The 24875-nt window shown below is 44.7% G+C and overlaps 2 protein-coding genes across 4 annotated transcripts in view; both read right to left on the reverse strand.

Annotated features, from left to right (window-relative positions):
* LOC121921814 (zinc finger protein 11-like) overlaps positions 1-88 on the reverse strand; it is a 14567-nt gene extending 14479 nt beyond the window's left edge. The window contains exon 1 of the mRNA XM_042450394.1: positions 54-88. The gene's annotated coding sequence lies outside the window, so the exon portion shown is untranslated. The remainder of the gene's footprint in view (positions 1-53) is intronic.
* A 1318-nt stretch (positions 89-1406) lies between these two features.
* LOC121921866 (zinc finger protein 436-like) overlaps positions 1407-24875 on the reverse strand; it is a 31466-nt gene continuing 7997 nt past the window's right edge. For 2 of the 3 annotated variants that reach the window (XM_042450524.1, XM_042450525.1), the window contains exons 2-6: positions 8019-9127; positions 6583-6712; positions 5097-5621; positions 3904-4131; positions 1407-2385 (exon numbers count right to left, since the gene is read on the reverse strand). In XM_042450524.1, coding sequence (XP_042306458.1) covers positions 1835-2385; positions 3904-4131; positions 5097-5621; positions 6583-6712; positions 8019-8774 — 2190 coding nt within the window. In that variant the 5' untranslated portion in view covers positions 8775-9127 and the 3' untranslated portion in view covers positions 1407-1834. The remainder of the gene's footprint in view (positions 2386-3903; positions 4132-5096; positions 5622-6582; positions 6713-8018; positions 9128-24875) is intronic. The other variant, XM_042450526.1, reaches the window with a different exon arrangement.

Below are 24875 nucleotides of genomic sequence, written 5' to 3' on the forward strand. Positions count from 1 at the left end.
ACCCTCAGAACTTCTGGGCAGCAATTACTTAGGGTTCCAGGGGCCAGGCTTACCTCCACAATGAGGAGGACGTATTCCATCGCTGCCCCGGCCCTTTGGAACACGCTGCCCACAGAGCTCCACTCGGCCACCTCCCTGGCTCAGTTCAGAAGGGATTTAAAAACCTTCTTATTCCAAGCTGCATTCCCCGAATGAAGTTCCAGCTGGCCTTCCTCCCTCTTTTGTTGGCAAGATGGTTGGCTGATGGGGTTTTTTAATTCGTTTTTAATATGTGTATTTTGTGTATCTTACTGTACAGTACTTGCTATGTGTATTTTGTTGTGTTTTACTGTACAGTATTTGATTTTATTATGTTGTTCACCGCCCTGATCATTGGAAGGGCGGTATACAAATAAAAATTGTATTATTATTTATTAACTAAAGAGTAGCATTGCCAAATCTAAGGACCTGGCCTTGAGTCTCCAGTTTTCATAGGTCATCTCCATGCAGGAAATCAAACTGCACATTCTCCAATTTTGCTGGGTTTCACCATAGGCAAGAAGAAAGGATTGTGCTCACTTAGGAAACCACCAGCTTCCCATAATTTCCTAAGATTCATTCATTTTTGCAACATACAAAGACTCTCCAGGAGGTCTGTGGATTTACCTAATTAGCTTGCTTCCTTCCCTCCCAGATGTTGCTGTGCCAGGGCTCACCCTCCAATCTGCTCTGCATCCACCTTTAGCCTAGGAGCAAGGTCAGGCTAGATTAAATGTTCCTTATCTTGTTTTCCTATCTTTCCCTAAGAAAAAAGGAATATGAAGTCGAAGGCTTTTATCTCCGACATCCATAATTTTTTGTGGGATGTGTCTGTGTTCTAGAAGAGTTTATTCCTGATGTTTTGTCAGCATCTGTGGCTGGCATCTTCAGAGAATGCTGGCATGGAAGTGACTGGGGTATCTATACTGTGTGATCCTAGGTAGGGAGGAGTGATTTCCATGTTAATCTGTGTATTGTTCTGTTGTTGATGGAAGGGCCTCAGAGTGGGAGGATATGCAAAGGGGATTAGTGTCTGTTTAATTAGTGATCAGTGTCTGCTGGGAAAACCCCTGACCCTGGGTGGACCATGCCAACAACTATCAGGTCAGAATACACAGGGAAGCCACTGATATCCACAAATACCTGGACAACTTCAACAGGAAAGAAGAAATAATTAAAGTAACAGAGTTTAGCTACCAGTCCTGAAAAATAACAAAATCAGGACTCAGCAAATGCAAATTAAAAACTACCCACGGAAGGGTGATGAAACCAACTGCAATTTTGGTATTGCTGGACTTCACTGTCTCCTGAGATGCACCTTTGGGCTCATCCACCACAGCTGGTTTTATGTCCTTAGCGTGACAAGCAATGCACGTGTGCGAATTAGAATCAGTTGAACATTTTATTGAAACGGAGAAAGAAGATAGTATTTGTGACACAGGTCAACAAAACCCAGTGCTACCGTAAATAATAATAATTATTATTAATATTAATACTATATTGTAATTACAGTTGAACATAGGAAAAATCATCCATATACATATGTACACACAAGCTGTTGGCCTGAACCAGCATTGCCAGACTGAAAACTGAAGAGGGCTCCAGATTGTGAATATTTACATAGAAGAGGGAATTTCAGCAGGTATGGCTTGCTACCTGTGTGTGATAAGCAGCCCCTGTTGAAATTCCCTCTTCTACACAACCGTTAAAAGAATAGGAGCCCTCTCCAGTTTTCACTCTGACAACCCTAGGGTGAGAACTAAAGACAACTGTTTAATTGGCTATGTTCAAAATAGTAAACACCATCCCTCCCTTTTCACCTCTCAGCTAAATTTCCCATAGAGAGGAGCCTTGGGCCTGTGTGAGATTTGTCATCACAGTCCTCTACCTTCACTTTTATCCTATCCTTTGATGTTCCACCAGCCCCATTTTCAGGAACTTCTACATTTGAAAGAATGTTTTTGCTGCAGTCGCCTTCCTTGGATTGGTTCCTCTGGGAATTGTTCGATTGCCGATGGGTCGCCTGATGCTTGTACAAACTCGATGTGTAGGTGAATCTTTTTCCGCACTCCAGACACGTGTAAGGTTTTTCTCCCGTGTGGATCCTCTCATGCCGAACCAAGTCCGCTTTGTCCCGAAACCCTTTCATGCAGACAAAGCACCAGTGCTTCTTTTGCCCCCTGCGGCTCAGGCTTCTCCTCATGTCTTTCAATCCTCCAGCTATGCTTGCCACAGGTCTGAGATGCTCATTCTTGGTCGGCCAGTTGTTCAAGGTGTCTCTATTGCTGAAGACACTGGCGATGTCCTCTTGTGGTGTTATCGGTGCCGTGTGGCTGTTTCCTAGGTTCACACCTACTTCCTCATCACCTGTGGAAAAAAAGCCAGAAAAAGACAATCTAAGGAAAGCAAAATGAATTAAAATATCATTTCATTCACCTTTATTTTATGGCAACAGGCTTTGGAGGAGTATGTTGCTTTTGAGAACTACAGTGCTTGCGCTTACATATCTCTCATATAGGATTCAGCTATAACAGACATTGTTCAGTATACAAAGCGATCTTTTGCATACCAATTTTCTAGACTAACATAGCTATGTCTCAGAAGAGATGTTCTTGTTATGTTAGATCCACTCTGACTTGGATGCTATAATTGATGCACATCTCGTGCACGTAGCTTTGGCTCCTGTTTGTCCAGTTACAATGGATACTTTTCCATTTGTGGACAGGATTCTTGGAGAGATCAGAGCCACATGTGTTAGATCCTTGTCCTACCTGGCTTATTAAAAAGCTGGGGGGGGGGGAAACAGTTGAGCGGAAAGAGAGTGGTCAATTTAGGCTATGTGGTCATGTTGTAGAAGAGTTTATTCCTGACGTTTCACCAGCATCTGTGGCTGGCATCTTCAAAGAAGGTACCAGCCAGATGCTGGCAAAACGTCAGGAAGAAACTCTTCTAGAACATGGCCACATAGCCTGAAAAACCCACAAAAAATTATGTCAGGATTAAACTCTTTTCACTTTGGCAGACTAGTTGCTTAAGAGGAATGGGCCAAAATATGCTGGATTTTTTGCTTTCTGCTTTATTTAAATGGCTTATAAATTTAAAAAATAAGTTTTAATTCTTTGATAGTTCAATTAAATCATTAACTTTTGTGCTCAGTGGATTTTTAGCTGTGTCTCTTTGAACTCCTGCAAGCTGCCTTGCGTCCCAGGCTTTATTTACACTGTAAAAATAATATAGAGTATGTTATAATAATTCAGACAGGATATAAGTAAGGCATGTGTCATCATGGCAAGATCAGACATCTCTAGGAATAGGTTCAACTGGCATGCAAACTTTAACTGTAGATGTACCTCTTGCCACCAGAACAAACTAGTTCAGGACCTGAACAAATCCACACTCAAACTGTGGAACTTTGTCTTCAGCAGGAGTAGGGATGATGAATCATTATTTACTGATCTGCCTTGTGAATGACCAGAAGCATTTCTGGTCACTTTAAGCGATGGAGCTCCATCCATCCTGTGAACTCCTGAGATATGTAGTTTGACAAGATCTTTAGCCTTCACTGTCAAAGACTGCTGGTGCCTCACAAAACTACATATCCCAGGAATCACTAGGGTGGAGCCACAGCAGCTAAAGTGGTGTCAAACTGCATTATTTCTAAAGTGTGATGCACCTCCAAACTAGGAAAATGGCAAGATATATTTAAATATAGCCATCACCAGCACACCACCTTTTATAATGGGGGGAGCCTATACAAAAGCCACCAAACAATGGTGATGTGATGTGGATATGGAAATCTGGAAAAATCCACCAGGTCTGAAGTGGGTTCTCTCAGATCGGCAGGATCTGATCCCTCCTCCCCACAAGGACTTGCTCTGTCCCTACCTGTGTAGTGTTTGCCTTCCAGATGTTTTCTCTTGTGCCTGTTGAGAGCAGGTTTCTGTGTGAAGCTTTGGCCACACTCGAGGCAGCTATAAGGCCGCTCTCCTGTGTGGACTGTCTGGTGCCGAAGGACTTGAGAAACGTCCCGGAAGCTCTTCCCACACTCCAGGCATTCGGGACGTTTGCGACCTCCTATGTGGTTCCTTGGAGGCCTGATGGTGATTTCAAAACCTGTAAAGCCAGAAACAAGAGCAGTCTGAATGTATATATATAAAACCATATGAAGTGTTTAATTTGAGAAGTAGGTACAGACAGACATGTGGTACACTGGGCCCTTGGTATCTGCTTGGGTCTGGTTCCAGGACCTCCCAGTGGATACCAAAATCTGTGAATGCTCACGTCCTATTAAATACAATGGCATAATAAAAAGGTGTCTCTTGTATAGAATGGCAAAATCAATGTTTGCTTTTGGGTTCTACTATCCATGGCCTGAATAAAGAGGAATCTGTACATAAGGAATCTGTAGATACAGAGGGCCAACTGTAATCTTTAGGTGCATGGAATGATTGCATGTTTGAAAAGGAATCCCACTTCTGGCTCATTTGAAAAGCCCCCACAAATGCCAGCACATGATTTACACCTTTATAGATTGAGAAGAACTACCATTTTTATCAGAGGTGGACAAAGAGCAGCTCTTGGCCCACCTACGGCCTTTGGCGACCTGCAGAACTTAGCAGCTATTTCGGCATCCCTCTTGACTCTCTGGATCACCCATGTTCTGCCTCTCCCTCCCCTGCAAAGGAAATAATTATCTCTCCTGGAAGTCTTCAGGGGCTGCAATTCATTTTTTAAATATCCCTAATATGGAGGATCTCATTTTTACGTGTCATGATACTAATAGTAAAATCATCCTTTGAATCTGGATCTTTAGCAGTCAAAACAGAGCCTACCATTCATGTACGAAAGGGAAATATTAGTAGGCTTCAGGACACCCAAAGAAACACTAAACATATTCAAAAATTACAATGGAAAGAATCCAAAACAATCCAAAACTGCCCCATGTGACAGCTAAGTATACCCTGCTGTCTTAGAATGGCAAGTACTGAGAGGAGGCTGGGGAGATTCTAGGAGCTGTAGTCCAAAAAAGTAACATTTGCAGACTCAATTAGATGAAAACCACAGGTTTCGCTCTGTACCTGGGAAGTCCTTGTCTTCTGAATGTTTTCTCAGGTGTCTATTCAGAGCTGGTTTTTGGGTGAAGCTCTGCCCACACTCGGAACAGGCATACGGTTTCTCGCCTGTGTGAACCGTCTGATGCCGAAGGACGTGCGAAAGGTCCCGGAAACTCTTCCCACACTCCGGGCACTCGGGACGCTTACGCCCCGAATGCTGTGTCTTTTGGTGCCTCTCCAGTTGCAAGGCGTCCAGAAAGCTTTCGCCACATTCAAGGCACCAGTGCCCATGTTCCTCCAGGCGAACTACTGTCTCATATACGCCTTCGCTGCATAGGGTGGCTTCCTCCCACCCCTCAAGCGGCTCCGTCCCATTCTCGTTCGCCTCCAGCCCATGGCTGATCTCAAGCAGGTCGGATTGTCCTGATAAAGTCCCGAGGAGCACGGGCAGTTCGGAAATGCCTTGGTGATGAGATGTGTCCACCTTATTCTCATTCATGGTTCTCTTGCTGGAAGAAAGAGCATAAGCATCCGGGCATCTGATGCTCCCTGGATCAGAAGAGAGAGAAAGTGAGATTGGGTTTTGGATAGACAAGATTTAAAAAACAAAAAACAGATGAAAAGCCTTGGCTGAGAGTCAGTAGAGACCAGTCTCCTGTCTTGGTCTAGAAATTTCAGTCAAAAACGTGACCAAAAAAACCCTGAGCCAACTTATCCACAGTTCAATATAGGTACTGTTGGTACTGTAAGAATGCTTACTGGCTGCTTCATTTTACACATACACATTTTTTAGTACTCAATAAAAAGTTTGCTAAAGTTTGCTAAAACATGTTGAACTGCTCTTCTTTTTCTTCGGTGAAAGATTCTATTTCTGTTCTTTCCATGTTATTTCTGCCTCTGCTACCAAATGTTTTGTTAAAGGATCAGTGCCCAGGAATATGTCAACTTTATAAATGAAAGCATAACTGTGCAGTCAGCCCTCCGTATCCACAGATTTTTATCTGCAGATTCAAGCATCCGTAGTTTGAAAAATAGTTGAAAAATATTTACATTAAAAAATGCAAAGCTTGATTTTGCCATTTTATATAAGGGATACAATTTTATTATGCCATTGTATATATAAGTCCATTGTAATCCATGGACTTCAGCATCCATGGATTTTGGTATCCATGGTGGGGTCCTGGAACCAAACTGCAGCAGATACTAGGGTCCCACTGTAGTTGGTTTAAAAAAATCTGGGTGTACTAGAGACCCTTTGGCCTTCTAAAAAAACAGCCTCATAATCCTCCCTAGGCCACACTTTGCCCACTGTTAAGGACCAGTGGTGGAGTCTCCATTTTTCGAGGTCTTTAAATAGAGGCTGGATGGCAATCTGTCAAGGATGCTTTGATTGTGAGTTCCTGCATGGCAGAATGGCGTTGAGCTGAATGGCCCTTGTGGTCTTTTCCAACTCTATGATTCTATGACCATTGTTACTTCCAAGCCCAGAGAAAAGCATCTTCCACCATACCTGATGATCTGAGTTCCTGACCATTGAAAAGCTGAGCTTCCCTGTGGACTGGTCTGCTTAGTCCTGAGCCCAATGGAGTCCAGTCTGTCTCAGGAGAGACTACAACCACCTCCTCACATGGCGCCAGCACCTTGAAAAAAGCAGAAACGATAACCATCAAGCCAGCCCTTCCATCCTTATCATGAGGGAGACTGAGGCAGCCATCTCAGGTAGCAGATGAAGGGTGTCATGAAAGAGCACCCTAAAAGTTAGGAAGAGGTGTTTGAGGGAATTTTCTAACACATATGTTGGAACAACTCAGCTGGCTTTACCTACTTTGCCCTTTAGCCTGGGTGTGTATGTTGGTGTGTGTGTGGGGGGGGGGGATGCCATTATGTCTTATAGTGAAACTGGGAGGAAAATATTCCAGGTCGCATCCACATTCTGCTTTTAGGGCAAAAAAATAAAATAAAAATAAAGTGCACGGATTGGGGACACCTGGCTTGACAACAGTACTGTACATGCGAAAGAGATCTAAGAGTTTTAGTAGACCACAGGTTGAACACAAGTCAGCAGTGTGATGAAGCAGTTAAAAAGGCCAATGCGATCCTAGGCTGCATTATGTAGGATGCCGGGCCATGAAAACTACTGGGTGACCATGGGCAAGCCACACTCTCTCAGCCTCAGGGGAAGGCAATGGCAAGCCTCTTCTGAAATCTTGAAAGAAAACCCCATGATAGGATTGCCTTAGGTTTGTCAGAAGTCTGAAACAACTTGAATGCGCACAACAACATACATACATATTTGTGTGTATGTCTGTAGCCACAAACAGTGGATGGCTGAATCCTACAGTTGGATTTATTTGCTTTTACAACCTGGATGTTGAGGCTGTACAGGTGCCCTCTTTTGGACTGGCAATATTCTCTTTATCTTTATCCACAGATTCAACCATTCATGGTTTGAAAACATTAAAAATATATAAATTCCAAAAAGCAAACCCTGATTTTGGCCATTTTATATAAGGGACATAATTTTACTATGCCATTGTATACGATGGGACTTGAGCATCCAGATTTTGGTATCCACTGGGGTGTGTGTGTGCGCGTGTGTCCTGGAACCACACCCCAGGAGATACCAAGGGGCCACTGTATATATGAATAATCAATTTTTAAAAACAGGAGATTTTCTTTTAAGGTCATTTAGGTTGCATCTGCACTGGAGAAACGATGCACAGCTGCAACTGCTATGGCTCCATTCTATGGAATCCTGGAATTTGTAGCTTGCTGTTGCACCGGAGCTCTCTCAGCAAGAAGGCTAAACATGCAAAACTACCAGAATCCCAGAGCATCAAGCCATGGCAGTTAAAGCAGCATCAATGCGCAGTCATTCTGCAGTGTAGCCTTGGTTTAAACCAAGATTTAATCCAATCCTGTATAGAAAGGCTTCCTGCCTCTTACCTTGACTTGTTGCTGCTGTTCTCTGAGAAAATGCTCTGCCAGGGCCACCGCTTGAGAGCAGACTTGGGGATAGTGGCTTCTGACCCAGCTTTGCATTTCTTGAGGTAGGATGGTCAGGAACTGCTCCAGGATCATCAACTCCAAGATCTGCTCCTTGGTGCGTCTATCCGGCATCAGCCATCGCCGACAACATTCCCGGAGCCTCTTGCAAACCTCCCGAGGACCTACAGCCTCCAGGTAGCGAAACTGCCGGAAATGTCGCCGCTGGGCCTCAGTTTTGACAGGGTCTTCTCCCGTGGCCCCTTCCTTCGCCACCACCCTGTTTCCTCCAAAATCTGGACCCTGAAAAGTTGCACCATTGTCCACCAAGAGCTGGGCCACCACTTCTCCGTTCGGCCACTGTTTGCCGTCTGTGACTACACCGCTCAAGTCCCAGGGCAATGTTTTTGACGGTTGTTGGATCCCACACTCAATGGGAACGGGCTGCACGGCCTTCAAGACCTCCTGCCATTGGGCTTCCCAGCGTTGAGCCAAGCCTTCCTCAGATCCTTGGACCAAATCTTGGGGAGCCACCCAACCTAGAAACTCTCCAATAGTCCCTACTTGGATTACCCGGGGGGTAATCCTTTCCCCTTCAGCATCTACGGTCTTTGCACGGGCTTCCTCCGCCATATTTCGATCCACATTGACACCATGTTGTGGAACATTCTGGATGGAGAAGTTCACAACTCCCCCAGACCTCAGTTCAGTAGCCATTTTGTCCGCCAATGTTTAAACAGAGGCAATGTCCCCATACAGCAGTCGCAAAGGACTCTTGGAAGTTTTCAACTGTACAATTACTCCTCAAAAGCAAGTCTGTTGAGTAAAAATAACAAACCAAATATTTGCTACTACCCTTTCAAAGGATATCTAAGCAGAAAGGATCGTGACAAAAGAGGCTACTCTTATCCATTGTATGAGAAATGCACATCTTTGTGGGTTGTATTCCGCTGGATTTCACATGAAGATATCTTGGTGATGCTCAAAAAATGAGAAGATCTCCAGTTAAAAGAGATCATTCATACCTGAATTGCAAATTGTGTGACCAGCAAAAGAAAATATTCATTTCGCTGAAAGAAAGAGAAACAAATGAGACTAACTGTTCAAGCGAAGACATACATGTTGATGATACAGTATGAAAGGAAAACCATATTTTAACCCAGTCGTTCCTAAGCTTTGGTTCTCCACATGTTTTGGACTTCACCTTCCAGAATTCAAGAATGTTGGTCAAGCTGGCTGGGGCTTCTGGAAGTTGAATTCCAAAACAAATGGAAGGCTAAAGTTTAGGAACCACTGATTTAACTATATTCTGAACTATGTAGTCCCAAGTTGTTGTTGCACCAAAATTTCCATCAACACAAGCCAAACTTCTTACCTTCTGGGGACAATGGGCACCATAGTCTCATAACATCTGGGGACCCAACAATGAGAAAGCTTGATTTTGTTCATCTTTCCTTTTCTCTGCCAACTTTTTTTCTCAGCAAAGTTGGATACCAAGAATTTGCATTTTGTGCAGCTGGATTAAAACAACCTGGAGAGACCTCAAAATGCTGCAAACTAATTAGGATCGCTTTACTAAACCTCAGCAGTTAGTTGGCCGGGTCACGCAAGCTAACGTTAGTGCAAGAGTGAGAATCACACAGCTTTGCAAATGTTGGACTGCAGTTCCCAGCACACCACATCACCATCTGCAATGGCTAGGAGTGCTGGGACTTGCAATCCAGTAACAAGATTCCCACCTCTGCCTTAATGCCACCTCTTCCTCCATTTAGGTCACCAGATATGAAATAATATCTTTCTATGTGTCTGTCTATCTACAGATAATGAACTCATCTATTTATTTTTTATTAAAATACAGTATTTATATCTCACCCTCTATCTAAAGACAGCAGGGTGATATACAATAAAACCAAGCTGATTCATTTAAAAGCGTGTAAACAAGACCGCTTCACCAATTTTAAAAGACTAAAATGTATTTTAAAGATTTTCAAAGGATTCATCTACACTGCAGAAATAAAGCACTTTGGCACCACTTTAACTGCCATGGCTCCATGCTATGCAATTCTAGGTTTTGGAGGGAACTGTCTATTGTAGAGATGGGAATCATTCAGCTCTCCATTCAGTTGTAGGACTGCAGTTCCCAGCATTCTTCCTCATTGGTTATGGTCGTTAGGGCTGCTGAGAGTTGCAACCCAACAATATCTTGAATGATAGCAATTCAGTTCAGTCCTATGCAAGTTTCCCAAAAAGCTAAGTCCCATTGAGTTCAATGTGACTTACTCCTGGTTAAGTGTATACAGGGCTGCATGTTAAATTCATGTTGAATTGTTGATTTTATTACACTTTTTTTCTGTCCTTTGTCCAATATGTTTAGAGTGGAATACACAATATCACATCCTTAGTCATTTTATCCATACCACAACTCTTCAAATAGGGAGCGACTGAACCTAAATCACAGAATAAACTTTGACAGAGAAGCCCCATGGAAATTTGAATTTGTGCAGCCCTAGTCCTGCATGGTGTAGTGGTTTGAGTGTTGGACTACAACTCTGCAAAGTAAGGTAGGGCGGAAAAATGAAATGCACAGATTTGGGATGGGCGACACCTGGCTGAATGAGACTACATGTGAAAGGGATCTAGGAGTCCAAGTAGACCACAAGTTGAACATGAGTCAACAGTGCGATGCGGCAGCTAAAAAAGCCAATGCGATTTTAGGCTGCATCAATAGAAGTATAGTGTCTAGAGCAGGGGTAGGCAACCCTTTTCAGCCGGGGGCCGGGTTGCTATCCCTCAGACAATTGGGGGGCCGAAGCCAAAAAATAAATAATTAAGAGCTTGTTCCCACTTAGGATTTGATACGAATTAAAATAAAACGCTTTTAATAAAATCGAATTAAAATAACACTGTTGTTATCCCGCTTTCAGAATCGCTTTATTCATCGTTCCCATCTCCATAAAAGGAAGTATTGGGCAATTAAAGTGGGAATGATAGGGTTGCTTTGATTGTGCTTCTGCAGGCAGGGGAGGTGGATGGGATTACTCTTGGCTGCTCTTCCAATCTCGGATTCTATGATATCAATTTGTAGTATGAATGCGCCCCAGGGATACAGAAAAGGGAAAGGGGCGGATTACTTTTCTTTCCTCTCTCAATGTGATGCAAGAATTATGAAGCGCTGTAAATTTTAACAGCGCTGTACATACAATCTTTTTTCGTTAGACGGTTCCCGAGGGCAGGCGAAACTAAAAGGGCAGTGGGAAACTAAAAAAGATTGTCTGTACAGCACTGTAATTTTACAGCGCTTATAAATAATAAGGTTACTCATAATAATAATAATAATGGGGGGGGTCACCGACTCCAACGATTCCTGAAAACTTAGAGCGCAAGTGACATCAAAGGCCATTTTTGTTGACTAGCTCTTACGGTCAGGAAGTTCTTCCTATGTTGCGGTGCAAACTCTTTCCTGTAGCTTGCGTCCATTGCCTAGGTCCTGTTCTCTGTGTCAGAAGGAAACAAGCTGCTCCATCTAATGTGACACTCCCTTCAAATACTTTACACAGTTAACATACCACCGTTTAAACTGTCTCTTCTCCAGGCTAAACATACTAAGCTCCGTAATCTGCTTCTCATAAGACAAAGTTACAGACCCTTCATCATTTGGTCCCCCTCCTTTGGATATTGCCCAGTTTCTCAATGTCCTTTTTTAATGGTGGTGCCCGAACTGGACACAATATGGGGTGGGCCTGATCAAAATAGAATAGGAGTGTCACTATTATTCCATGATCTCGAACACTACTCCCTATGGGATGCCGTCTAAACTTGCATTGACTTTCTAGCTGCTGCATTGCACTGTTGACTTATGTTCAACTGTGGGCTCTCTAGGACTCCACATCCTTTACATGTAGGTCTCCTTAACGCCAGGTGTCGCCTCCTATATCTATGCATTTCAAATTTTTTTGCCCTTCACTATAGTATCTTACATTTCCTGTTGGGACCCCACTTGAATCACTTCTCTCCAGGATGAAGAGGAGCCATTGCTGGACTTCTCTGGGTTTTGTCGATCACAACAACCAATTACAGATTACTAATGGCCGCACTGAAGGCGAAGCATACTGAACTGGTTTCAACAGGATGAAAATATCTGCTTGTTAAAACAATTCTAAGCACATGATGGGTTTTACTCTGATGTGCTTGCTTTTGCTTCCAGCGAGGCCTAAGAAAGAGGGCGGGATAGGACTGAAGACTTGCCCCTTACTGTTCGCCTTTGCAGGCAATTGCCAGACACAAGAAGGCAAGCCAGCCAGAGCCATGGGAGACCATATTAAATCTGCAAAGCCGCAGGGGGGTGAGTTGCAACTTGCAAAGCAGGAAAGGCAATCCATGCACCAGGGATTACACAGAAAAAGGGGGGCATGAAGGAAGGATGGTGCAACACTGTGCAATGCACGGGGGTCCCATGCATCAGCATCCAACGGTTTTGCTTGCGTTCCACTCACTTCTAGTTTCTTTTAGGCGTCCAGCAAAAGGTTGATGAACTCTATGCAATTTCTAGCAATTTGGGGGTATAGGGCACATGTGCATTTTTTTTACTCCATGCATTCTTCACATCCCATGACCCCATTTGCTTAGGATCCAGAGGTTTCCTTTTTGAGTTTTTGAGGGATATAGGCCACATGTTGTGCATTTTTAAACAAGATCCCATGATAAGGGGGTCCATACTTAGATCCAAAGATTTTATTGTTGAGGTCACTCACTTTGTGATCTCTTTTAGGGTCCCCGAAATGTTAAGGCACCTCTATGCACCTTTCTAGCTTTTGGAGGGTTGCTTTTTCTTTGAGTGCCACTCCTCAGAGAATCATAGGAACCCTAGAGTTCGGAAGAGATCCCCCACAGGTTATCCAATCCAAACCCCCCTTTGCCATGCAGGACTTCAAAATCAAAGCAACCACCAACAACATGGGTCATCCAGCCTCTTGTTTCAAAAGCTCCTAAGAAGGAGAAACCCCTTTCCCCCCCACATGATCTTTTTGGTGTCTTTGCCACATTTACAGTTTAGGGGATATAGGTGCGTTGCTGTGCATTTTTTTCAAAGCATAACTTTCTTCTGCTTCCTCCCTTGGATGGGATCCCTAGGCAGGTGCTAAGATGAAGGAGACATTTTTGCCAAGGAGAGGGACCCCCTGACAATGTGGCCAGGCTGTCATTTGCACATTGTGGAAATGTTTCAAATGGGGCTGGGCCATGGACATTGATGGGGCTCATCCTGCAAAGAAATGGGACCTATGCGGAAATGGGAAGTTATTTTATTTGCTTGACAGCCGTGTGGTGTAATCCCTGCTTGTCCATGACAGCTGACTTTGGGCAATTCACACTCTCTAAGCCTCAGCGGAAGGCCAGGCAAACCCCCTACGGAACAAACCCTTGCTAAGAAAAAACCTACTGTAGATTCCCCTTGGTGTCACCTCAGGTCCGGAAAGACTTGAAGGTACACAACAACAACAAATTTATAGGTTGCATGAGTGAAGTGGCTGGAGTTTTAGATTGTGATGGGTTCATCTACTTTAGAAATAAGCAGTTTCACCATACTTTTAAGTATTCAGACGATCTAGCCATGTTGGTTCTGGTCTCAGTATGAAAAGGGACCTGCAGCCACCTTGAGCCGGTTCAAAAGGAATTTGTAGTACAAGAGGTTATTTACTAGCTTTCACAGGGGGCATCTGAACTGCAGACCGCATGCAGTTTGGCACCACTGTAAGTGCTATGGCTGATCCTATGGAACCCCTGGATTTCTAACTTTGTAAGGTGTTTAGCTGCCTCTGCCCAAAAACGTTGCCAATTGGCCTCACACATTACAAATCTCAGGATTCTGTCGGTTGCAGCACCATAAGCAGATAAACAGTGGTGTCAGACTGTATTATTTCTACTGTGCAGATGCACGACTCTGGGAGACCTGGGTTCCAATTCAGCCATGAAAATGATGGTCTGGTCCTGAAAGCAGTAACCTGCCACAAAAAACAAATCACAACTGTGTTCGGTCACTGAGTTGGAAACGAACATGAAAGGTACACAACAAACAACACAACATTATGTCGTGGCCTTTAGAGGATCAAACGATCACCAGATTTTGTCTTGGCCTTCTTTACTTTTAGGGAGCCATACAAGTTTTGTTCATCCCAGAATATTGTCCAGCTCTGAAGAGACTTTTTAATATCCGGCTCCTAGTCCGTTCCTAAGACAGTGTGGTACAGTAGGTCGCGCACTGGACTAGGGCTCTGGCGGACCAGGGTTCGAATCCACACCCCGCCAAAAAACAATTGGGTGACTAGGGTAAGTCACGTTCTCTCAGGCTCATGGAAGATGGCAAAGGCACGCCCCCTGGAACAATCTTTGCTAAGAAAACCCCGTGCATAGGTTCACCTTAGACGTTGGAAACTACTCGAATGACACAACAATAAACAACAACAACATTACAAAGAGCAGGCACAAAATCTGGAACTTCCCGCCAGTCTCAGCCCACCAATGTCCCTAAAGCCATCCCAAAGATACCAATAATATAATAATAATAATAATAATAATATCATAATAATAATAATAATTACTTGTGGTGGTTGTGATCCATCAAGATTGCTGTGAAGTTGCGAGGCTGTTTTGACATTCCGCTCCTCGTGGTAAAGGCCAAACTTGGGGAAACTTGCTTTTTTGGACTAAAGCTCCCATAATCCTTGCAGCTAGCCCGGCCTTTTGGCATATAGAGCCTGATGCTCTTTATGGGGGGACTGGGAAGGGGAATCAAGATAGACATGGTTGTGACGAAGTTTTCTTTGTGCCCATCCCTTATGTGAAGGCCCCGTCTAGTCACCCTTCAACCTAACACTGCCACCAAATTATGTGACGCACAACCTTTCTATTTGTGGCAGGGCGCTTGGGACTTTGTTATCCCTCCGCGCCACCCGTGTTTTTAATTGTGAGTAGCGTGGAATTAACACAATTCCAGGCGAGTCCCTTCTGATATCAACACAAATAAATCTTTATTTACAGGAACGTTTAACCGCGTTGGTCTTAATCTGATATCTTATGTAATTTTTACTTTCTATTTGTTATCGTTACATTGGTGTTATAAATCTTAGCTAATCCCAATTCCTTATACCCTAAGATTTCCACTCCCTCCTTCTATTAAGTTCCTCTCTAAACTTAGACCTAACAGTCACCACAGGCTAACACTGTCCCGCAGGATATCACACCTCCAGCCACTCCCTTTCCTAGAGTCTGGAAGTATAACGGTAGGTGAGCCCTTCCACTCAAGACTCTCCCCTCCACCGTACTCTCTACCCTGGAAACCCTCACTCTCAGGATCCAAGCCCTAACTGCTTTCCCTCAGGAACTCATGGAACCCAGTCCTCTCTTGGACTAACTGCTTCCCTCAACTGTCAAATCCCAACTGTCCACCAACTGTCAAAACCAACGGACAATGAATGTTCAAAATCAATCCAAATTTTCTTGCTTTTGACCAAAGGTCATGCACAGCACAAACAAGTACAACAATACATCTACCAATATAACAGTAAACAATCCATGTACATTATCTCGTAATGTAGTTACCTCGGGTATCTGTACAGAATTTCTAAATAAACAAACAACAAATTGTCATTATGCTATTAAATTTTTTGTCAAATATATCATCGCCTTTACAGTTTATGGGCTTATCCCCGTTATTACTTGTTCCCTGATTTTTTTTAGCTGCTAATGCAACACAAAGCTACTTTCCAGGTTACCTATTTATTCAGGTCCAGTAGAAGGGGAAAGATCAATATCCTGTGGGTTCGACTGGGGCTGGTTTCTATCTAGGTGGGATGAACCTTTCTCTGGTTCTTGGTTAGAGAGGACAAAAATAACATGTAATGAACAAGGTCCTCTACCTCTTTGACACCCTCTACACAAGCGTGTTGCCACCAAGCCTCCGGAGATAATTCCCGGAAATGTTTGTCCAAAAACCCGCTGCATCCCCCCAGATCACACGGACTATTCCGTCACAATTCCCAGAAAATTCCATAATGTTAAAATGGCGGTATGTTTTGCCAAATAAACGTAACAGAATTGACTAAAAATAATTGTAACTTATTTCAACTCTCAAAACACATTGAACCAACAAAGAACTTTCCGTCCTTTTAAGATGTTATTTTGACCTGAAGTGGGTCTAGGGAGCTTTGTGACCAAATAGAAATGTATTCGGATTGCCACCGCCTGCAGACATAAATCCAGTTTGAAACCCCTTTTAATTTGCCAGGTCAGTGCTCAGGAATCCTTGGAATTCTAGTTTTCGGAGAACATTTACCCCTTCTCTCTCAGCAAACTCTGTGTGACACCAAAAAATCCCAGGATTCCTAAGCACTGAGCCAGTGAGAAGTTTAAATGTGGTCACAAAACTGGATATAATAATAATACTAATAATAATAATAATAAATTTATTTAATCCCGCCCTTCATGGATATGATCAGGTCGGTTACAAAATTAAAAAAACATTACATACAAAGTTACAATCCAATAATCATTTAAAAACATTACTACAAGACAGGAACAGGAAAACGATAAAATATTCTGCAGTATGGATGGCAGTGGAAAAAGGAACGAAAAAGAGATCCACAAAAACAAAATTCTGGGAAGACAGGGCAGGGAGCCCAACTGACCAGGTGCTCTGCCCATGTCGAGGCTATTAGTCACTAACCACACACACACACTCATGGACATCGCATTCACATCAAACAACCCAAATGGTCCACCTCACAGTACAACAACGCCCCTTGAGAGGTAGCTTGGGCCACTCTGCCAAGGCTCAGAATTCAAAAATTCAAATGTCACTCTCAGCCACCAGAAGTCCACAACATCAAGCCTGTACAATTGTCAAAATATTGCCTTTGTGTGCCTGAAAAACTTATGTCTTACTTGGAAACCAAGGCCTTGAGACGCCATCCAGATCCCTCACTCCTGCTCTCTCCGCACTTTTTTGCCCCAGGAGCCTGAGAATGCCTGTCCTCTCTCTGATTGTGAACTATTCTCCAAACCGTTGGGGTTGGTTGGGCTGTCCGTCCTGGCTCTCAGAGGGGAGTCATTAGAGAGAGAGGAGAGAGAGAGAGTTTTTCTCCAGCCCTCTCTCTGATTGGCTGAAGACTGTTAAACTCCAGCCGTCTGAGCTGGCAAGCGGCCAAATTCACGGAAAAGGCACTGAATTCGATCCAGGCGCGAAAATCACACCGAAAAGCTTGAAAAACGTCCCCGTTTGCGTTGAAAGTCGCGAAATTGGCAACACTGTACACAAGTACGTTTTTTGCTGGAATACCTCTAAATTCTTCCGTCTCTGTCTGCGTATCCATCATATTTAATCTAAATTCGGTAAAAGCTTCCATAAGTTTGCAATGTTCAGCTAACCAAATCGTCTGGAAAACTACCGGCCTTCTTGAGTGTATAGTATGGGGGGCACATGAGGACAAGATAGGCAGTATGGAAATCTTTTGTCTCGATGTTTCACTTATTATTTCTTGAGACTTTATCTGCATTCCAGTTGAAGTTCATTCATTTCCAGCTAATGAAATTCCTATATTTATAATTCAATTGCCTGGACTGATGTACCCAGTTCTTGTTGGGCATGCTGTTATTCAGTTCTATCAAACATTTTTTTGGACGTCTGTTTTATTTTCTCCTCTGAACTTTAAGCCCGTAGCATAAAATTCTCTTATCTCTTTCGGCTTCCTATATAAGCAGTTGGTTTTCCAATCTAAAGTATGGCAGTTGGTGTGTCTTTTGGGGAGGCCAAGCAACGCCTCAAGAAGTAATTCTAGGGGGTCCCGGTTTATGTTTGGTTAGGAATTTTCAAAATGTCCCAGCCCCATCCTATTGGCTGGACCTCAACGCCTCTGATTGGTTAGCCAGTGTTCTATGCACACACAGTTTTTAAAAAAATCTATTATTATTATTATTATTCTTATTTAAAAACCATCAAACATTCAACATATGCCCACCAACTGTCATGCGTTTCTTCATCATTGTCTTTATACATTCTTTCCGGGCTTCCATGCTAATAATACTTAGTTGCATTATCAGGACTTCTCAAACTGTCTCAAGTTGTATCGATATCTGAGCCAAAATCTATCTATGCCACTAGATTATTGCGGCATAGTGCCCCCCCAAAAAACCAACCCCGATATTTCATTGTTTCTTAATTACATTAATCCTAGTCACTAATTACTATTATACCCAGTGTTTACTTTATATATTCTCCTAAAACCTGTTCCCCACTTTGCCAAATTTTGCTATGTTGTCCTGAGGTTCATACGAAGTGTCGTTGTATCTAATTCTGCCGGTTCTACTTCACTTTAGCAACCAGTCTTGAACAACGATGTTGAACTTTCTTCCCACTTGGTGCAATAGCATGCTGGTGCTGCAAGCATGTAATAGAATAGTCGGACTGTTGTGTAGCCACGCCCTGCCTCAATCATACGGGAATAAAGTAGTGTGCGGGGTGCAAGTAGAAGGGTAGAGCGAATAGTTCTTCGAGTTATCTGTGGATGGAGAGCAAGGAGGGGGTCAGGACTGGGGGCCGGCCACCATGGATGGAATGAAGGGTCCCGTGGTTCGCCTTTCATTTCCCACATGTCTCCTCTAGTTGTTTATATTTTTGTTATTGAAAATGTGCATTTGTATACCTTTTCTCTGATATTTGAGCTAAGAGATTTTTACTGGCTTTTTCCATAGTGTTTGCCCCATTTATTATTTCACTGTTGGACATGAAGAAAGGCATGGGATTTTTAAACTACCCCTCAAAAGGAGAGCAATGAATGAGGAAATGGCAGGGGAATGGAGTCAAAGGTAATGCCTGGTAACACTGCACCAGAGTTGTTATATGCCATTTATTTATAGAGACAGTGGATTCAGATTACAAGAAAGGAACTCCAAATAACATTAGGAAGAACTCTTGACACTAAGAGGGGCAGACAGTGGAACAGAAGTGTAGACTCTCTCTACATTGGAGAGTTTTAAACAGGTTGTGGGCCATCTCTCAGAGGCAAAACACAATGGATTCCTGGTTGGGTTGGGTTGGTTCATCTTTAGAGTCCCTTCCAACTCTATGATTTTATGTATGCCATTGGACTTGGTATCCGCTTGCATTTTGGTTCCAGGACCCCTGGTGGATACCCAAATCCGTGGATATTCAGGTCCCATTATCCAGTGGTGTAGTAAAATGTGTCCCTATAAGAAATGGCAAAATCAAGTTTGCTTTTTGGAATTTATCTATTTTAAAAATGGTTCAAACCGTGGATGCAGAATCCATGGATACTGCGGGCTGACTAGACATGAAACTTTTTTTGCTCGACGTAGGTTGCAATTTGTTCTCAAGAGTTGGACTAAAATGCCAAAATGGATGTTTTGTTGTTGTTTGCCTTTCAACTCCTTGACTTATGTTGATCCTAAGGCGAACCTATCACAGGGTTTTCTTGGCAAGTTTGTTCAGGGGGGTTTGACTTTGACTCTGAGAGGCTGAGATAGTGTGACTTGCCCAGGTTCATCCAGTGGGTTTCCATCGCCGAACAGGGACTTGAACCCTGACATAGAATCATAGAAACAAAGAATCATAGAGTTGGAAGAAACCACAAGGGCCATCCCGTCCAACCCCATTCTGCCATGCCGGAACTCCCAATCAAAGCATACCCGACAGTGGCCATCCAGCCTCTGCTTAAGATTTCACAGGAAGGAGGTCCCCCACTCTCTGAGGAACGAGTGTGTTCCACTGTGGAACAGCCCTTACTGTCGGACGTCTTCCTACTGTTGAGCTGGAATCTCTTTCCTGGAGTTTTCATCCATTGTCTGGGTCCTGTTCTCTGGAGCGCAGAAAACAAGCTTGCTCCCTCTCAATATGACATCCCTTCAAATATTTGAACAGGCTATCAAATCACCTCTTAACTTCTTCTTCTCCAGGCTAAATCTCCCAGATCCCTAAGTTGTTCCTCATAGGACATGGTTTCCACGACCCTTCTCTCATTTAGTCGTCCTACTTTGGACACGCTCCAGTTTCTCCAGTGTCCTATTTTGAATTGTGGGTGCCCAGAGTGGGACACAATATCCAGGTGGGGCCTGACCAGAGCAGAATAGAATGGCACTATTACTTTCCTTGCTCTAGACCAGGGTAGGCACCTGCGGCCTGCGGGCTCGTGTGGCCCGGCAAGGCCTTGGGACCGGCCCCAGCCTGGTCCTGCTGCCGATTGCGCTGGGCCTTTGGCGCGTCTCGTGCGAGGGGCATGGTGGGGCAATTGTCTATAGAAGCCTCAGAAACATGCATTTATCTTAACATTTAAAAAAAAAATCAGCAATTTTTTTTGTGTGTCCTCCATTTTTATTTAAAAAGTGCCCTCCATTGAAGATGTCTACATTTGTCCCGGTTTATTTATGTATTTAATTTTTTAAAATTATAAGAGCTTGTTCCCACTAGGGGACCCCGCGTTCTGAATCTGATTCATTAGGCCGCGTGCCCATTAGGATTCGGTTTAAATCTAGACAGTTCTGACAACCGGATAGTCCCTCCAAGAAATCGAATCCAGAAGGGGTTAAAATTTAAATCCGTGTTTTCCTCATTTAACGCGTGTTAAAAAAAACACTAGGGTCTTCCTAGTGTTTTTTCCTTGATTCGAGTTAGGAACCGGAGTTTTAGATGAGAACGAAGCATTTGAATCGGGCTAGAGGATGGGGAGGAGCTGCTGCGATGTGGACTGTCATTGGGGGAGTTGCCCTTTCTGTCCCCATCCGTCGTGGCTTGTCGCCATTTTTGCTTCCCTCACCCCTTTGTTCGCTGTGGTCTTTCAATAAGAGTAAGGATTTTTTTATTTTTATTTTAATGGTTTACAGGCGCTTATCTCTTCAGTGCTTTAAGTCGCCTGAAGTCCCGGCGCTCCAGCGCTGCCATCTGCAAGGACTACAGGCTTCTCCCGGTGGATTGCAACCTCCCCTCTGTGTGGGGGAGACCATTTCTAACGGAGTAGAGGCAGGAAGGGAAGGCTCCTCTCAAAAGGCTTCCCTGCCCGCTTGGGCTCTGATCTCGCCAGGCCGGAAGGGAAGCCTCCTCGCGAGGAGGCATCTGATCTCGCCCGACAGGGAAGGAAGGCTCCTCCGAGGAGGCATCTGATCTCGCCCAGGCAGGGAAGGGAGCCTCCTCGCGAGGAGGCATCTGATCTCGCCCAGACAGGAAGGAAGGCTTGATCAATGGGGGGGGGGATAGAGCCTTTCCCCTCTCTTTCTCAAACGGAATCTGCCTTCTCCTCCAACCCTGGAAAGAGAATCTTTGGGAAGAGTGCTCCCTCCCTGCTTTTCCAGCAGCCCCCTTCATTGATCTGAAGGGACACTGAAGCGGGATGCTGCCCTGGTTAAACCTATCCCATTTCCTCTGGAGAGAGCTTTGGTTTCCTACTAAATTCGCATTGCCAGCAGCCTCCTTCTCATTGATCTCTGTGGGCTCTCTGAAGGGTTCTGCTGGCTGTCTAGGAGACATGAAGCAGGGATGCTGCCCTGGAAAACCTTCCCCTAGTTCCTCTGGAGAGAGCTTTGGTTTCTACTAAATTCGCATTGCCAGCAGCCTCCTCTCATTGATCTCTGGGCTCTCTGAAGGGGTTCGCCTGGCTGTCTGAGGAGACATGAAGCAGGGATGCTGCCCTGGAAAACCTATCCCATGTTCCTCTGGAGAGAGCTTTGGTTTCCTACTAATTCGCATTGCCAGCAGCCTCCTTCTCATTGATCTCTGTGGGCTCTCTGAGGGTTCTGCCTGGCTGCTGAGGAGACATGAAGCAGGGATGCTGCCCTGGAAAACCTATCCCATAGTTCCTCTGGAAAGGCTTGGTTTTCCTACTAATTCGCATTGCCAGCAGCCTCCTTCTCATGATCTCTTGGGCTCTCTTAAGGGGTCTCTCCTGGCTGTCTTAGGAGAAATGAAGCAGGGATGCTGCCCTGAAAACCTATCCCATAGTTCCTCTGGAAAGAGCTTGGTTTCCTTACTAACTTCGCCTTGCCAGCAGCCTCCTTCTCATTGATCTCTGTGGGCTCTCTGAAGGGGTTCTGCCTGGCTGTCTGCTGAGACATGAAGCAGGGATGGCCCTGGAAAACTATCCCATAGTTCCTCTGGACGAGGCTTTGGTTTCCTATAAATTCGCAATTGCAGCCGCCTCCTTCTCATTGATCTCTGTGGGCTCTCTGAAGGGGTTCTGCCTGGCTGTCTGAGGAGACATGAACCGGGTGCTGGCCCTGGAAAACTATCCCATAGTTCCTCTGGAGAGCTTTGGTTCCTACTAAATTCGCATTGCCAGCAGCCTCCTTCTCATTGAATCTCTGTGGGCTCTCTGAAGGGGTTCTGCCTGGCTGTCTCTGAGCGACATGAAGCAGGGATGCTGCCCTGGAAAACCTATCCCATAGTTCCTCTGGAAGAGCTTGGTTTCCTACTAATTCGCATTGCCCAGCAGCCTCCTTCTCATTGATCTCTGTGGGCTCTCTGAAGGGGTTTGCCTGGACTGTCTGAGGAACCTGAAGCAGGGATGCTGCCCTGGAAAACCTATCCCATAGTTCCTCTGGAGAGAGCTTTGGTTTCCTACTAATTAGCATTGCCAGCAGCCTCCTTCTCATTGATCTCTGTGGGCTCTCTGAAGGGTTCTGCCTGGCTGTCTGAGGAGACATGAAGCAGGGATGCTCGCCCTGGAAAACCTATCCCATAGTTCCTCTGGAAAGAGCTTTGGTTTCCTAAATTAGCTATTGCCAGCAGCCTCCTTTCATTGATCTTGTGGGCTCTCTGAAGGGGTTCTGCCTGGCTGTCTTAGGACATGAACAAGGATGCTGCCCTGGAAAACCTATCCCCATAGTTCCTCTGGAAGAGCTTTGGTTCTACTAAATTCGCATTGCCAGCGCCTCCTTCTCCATTGATCTCTGTGGGCTCTCTGAAGGGTTCTGCCTGGCTGTCTGAGGAGACATGCAGCAGGGATGCTGCCCTGGAAAAACTATCCCATAGTTCTCTGGAGAGAGCTTTGGTTCCTACTAAATTCGCATTGCCAGCAGCTCCTTCTCATTGATCTCTGTGGGCTCTCTGAAGGGTTCTGCCTGGCTGTCTGAGGAGACATGAAGCAGGGATGCGCCCTGGAAACCATCCCATAGTTCCTCTGGAGAGAAGCTTGGTTTCCTACTAAATTCGCATTGCCAGCAGCTCCTTCTCATTGATCTCTGTGGGCTCTCTGAGGGGTTTTTGCCTGGCTGTCTGAGGAGACATGAAGCAGGCTTGCGCCTGGAAAACCTATCCCATAGTTTCCTCTGGAAAGAGCTTTGGTTTCCTACTAAATTCGCATTGCCAGCAGCCTCCTCTCCTTGTCTCTGTGGGCTCTCTGAAGGGGTTCTGCCTGGTGTCTTAGGAGACATGAAGCAGGGATGCTGCCCTGGAAAACCTATCCCATAGTTCCTCTGGAAAGAGCTTGGTTTCCTACTAAATTCGCATGCAGCAGCCTCCTTCTCATTGCTCTTGTGGGCTCTCTGAAGGGGTTCTGCCTGGCTGTCTGAGGAGACAGAAGCAGGGATGCTGCCTGGAAAACCTATACCATAGTTCCTCTGGAAGAGCTTGGTTTCCTACTAAATTCGCATTTCCAGCAGCCTCCTTCTCATTGATCTCTGTGGGCTCTCTGAAGGGGTTCTGCCTGGCTGTCTTAGGGACATGAAGCGGGGGATGCTGCCCTGGAAAACCTTATCCCCTGTTCCTCGGAGAGAGAGCTTTGGTTTCCTACTAAATTCGCATTGCCAGCAGCCTCCTTCTCATGATCTCTGTGGGCTCTCTGAAGGGGTACTGCCTGGCTGTCTGGGAGACAGAAGCGGGATGGCTGCCCTGGAAAAACTATCCCATAGTTCTCTCTGGAGAGAGCTTTTGTTTCCTACTAAATTCGCATTGCCAGCAGCCTCCTTCTCATTGATCTCTGTGGGCTCTTGAAGGGTTCTGCCTGGCTGTCTGAGGAGACATGAAGCGGGGATGCTGCCCTGAAAAACCTATCCATAGTTCCTCTGGAAAGAGCTTGGGTTTCCTACTAAATTGCTGCAGCAGCCTCCTTCTCATTGATCTCTGTGGGCTTCTGAAGGGGTTCTGCGGCTGTTTTAGGAGACCTGAAGCGGGAGTGCTGCCTGGAAACCTATCCCATAGTTCCTCTGGAAGAGCTGTGGTTTCCTATACAATTCGCATTGCCAGCAGCCTCCTTCTCCTGATCTCTGTGGCTCTCTGAGGGGTTCTGCCTGGCTGTCTTAGGAGACATGAAGCAGGGATGCTGCCCTGGAAAACCTATCCCATAGTTCCTCTGGAAAGAGCTTTGTTCCTACTAAATTCGCATTGCCCGCAGCCTCCTTCTCATTGATCTCGTGGGCTTTCTGAAGGAGGTTCTGCTGGCTGTCTTAGGAGACATGAAGCAGGATGCTGCCTGGAAAACCTATCCCATAGTTCCTCTGGAAAGAGATTGGGTTTCCTACTAAATTCGGGGAAATGTATATAATAAGGCAGACAGCGCTTATGACGTTTGATCGTTTAAGCGCCTTGATTGGTCCATTTAAAAAAAAAACGCCATAAAATTAAATCGATCAGAAACGGTCACAGAGTGGAACGATGTCACAGATAAATCGATCAGATTAATGCGGGTTACGTTACGTCATTCTGACGTAGTATTGATTGACAACTCAAATAAGTAAGGAGGAGAAGAATCGCTTATATTAAACACAATTTCAATGACCAAGTGAAACGCTTACTAACTCTTGCAGGTAAAAAATCCGATTAAA

The sequence above is a fragment of the Sceloporus undulatus genome, chromosome 2, assembly GCF_019175285.1.
Source record: "Sceloporus undulatus isolate JIND9_A2432 ecotype Alabama chromosome 2, SceUnd_v1.1, whole genome shotgun sequence".
Classification (NCBI taxonomy): Eukaryota; Metazoa; Chordata; class Lepidosauria; order Squamata; family Phrynosomatidae; genus Sceloporus; species Sceloporus undulatus.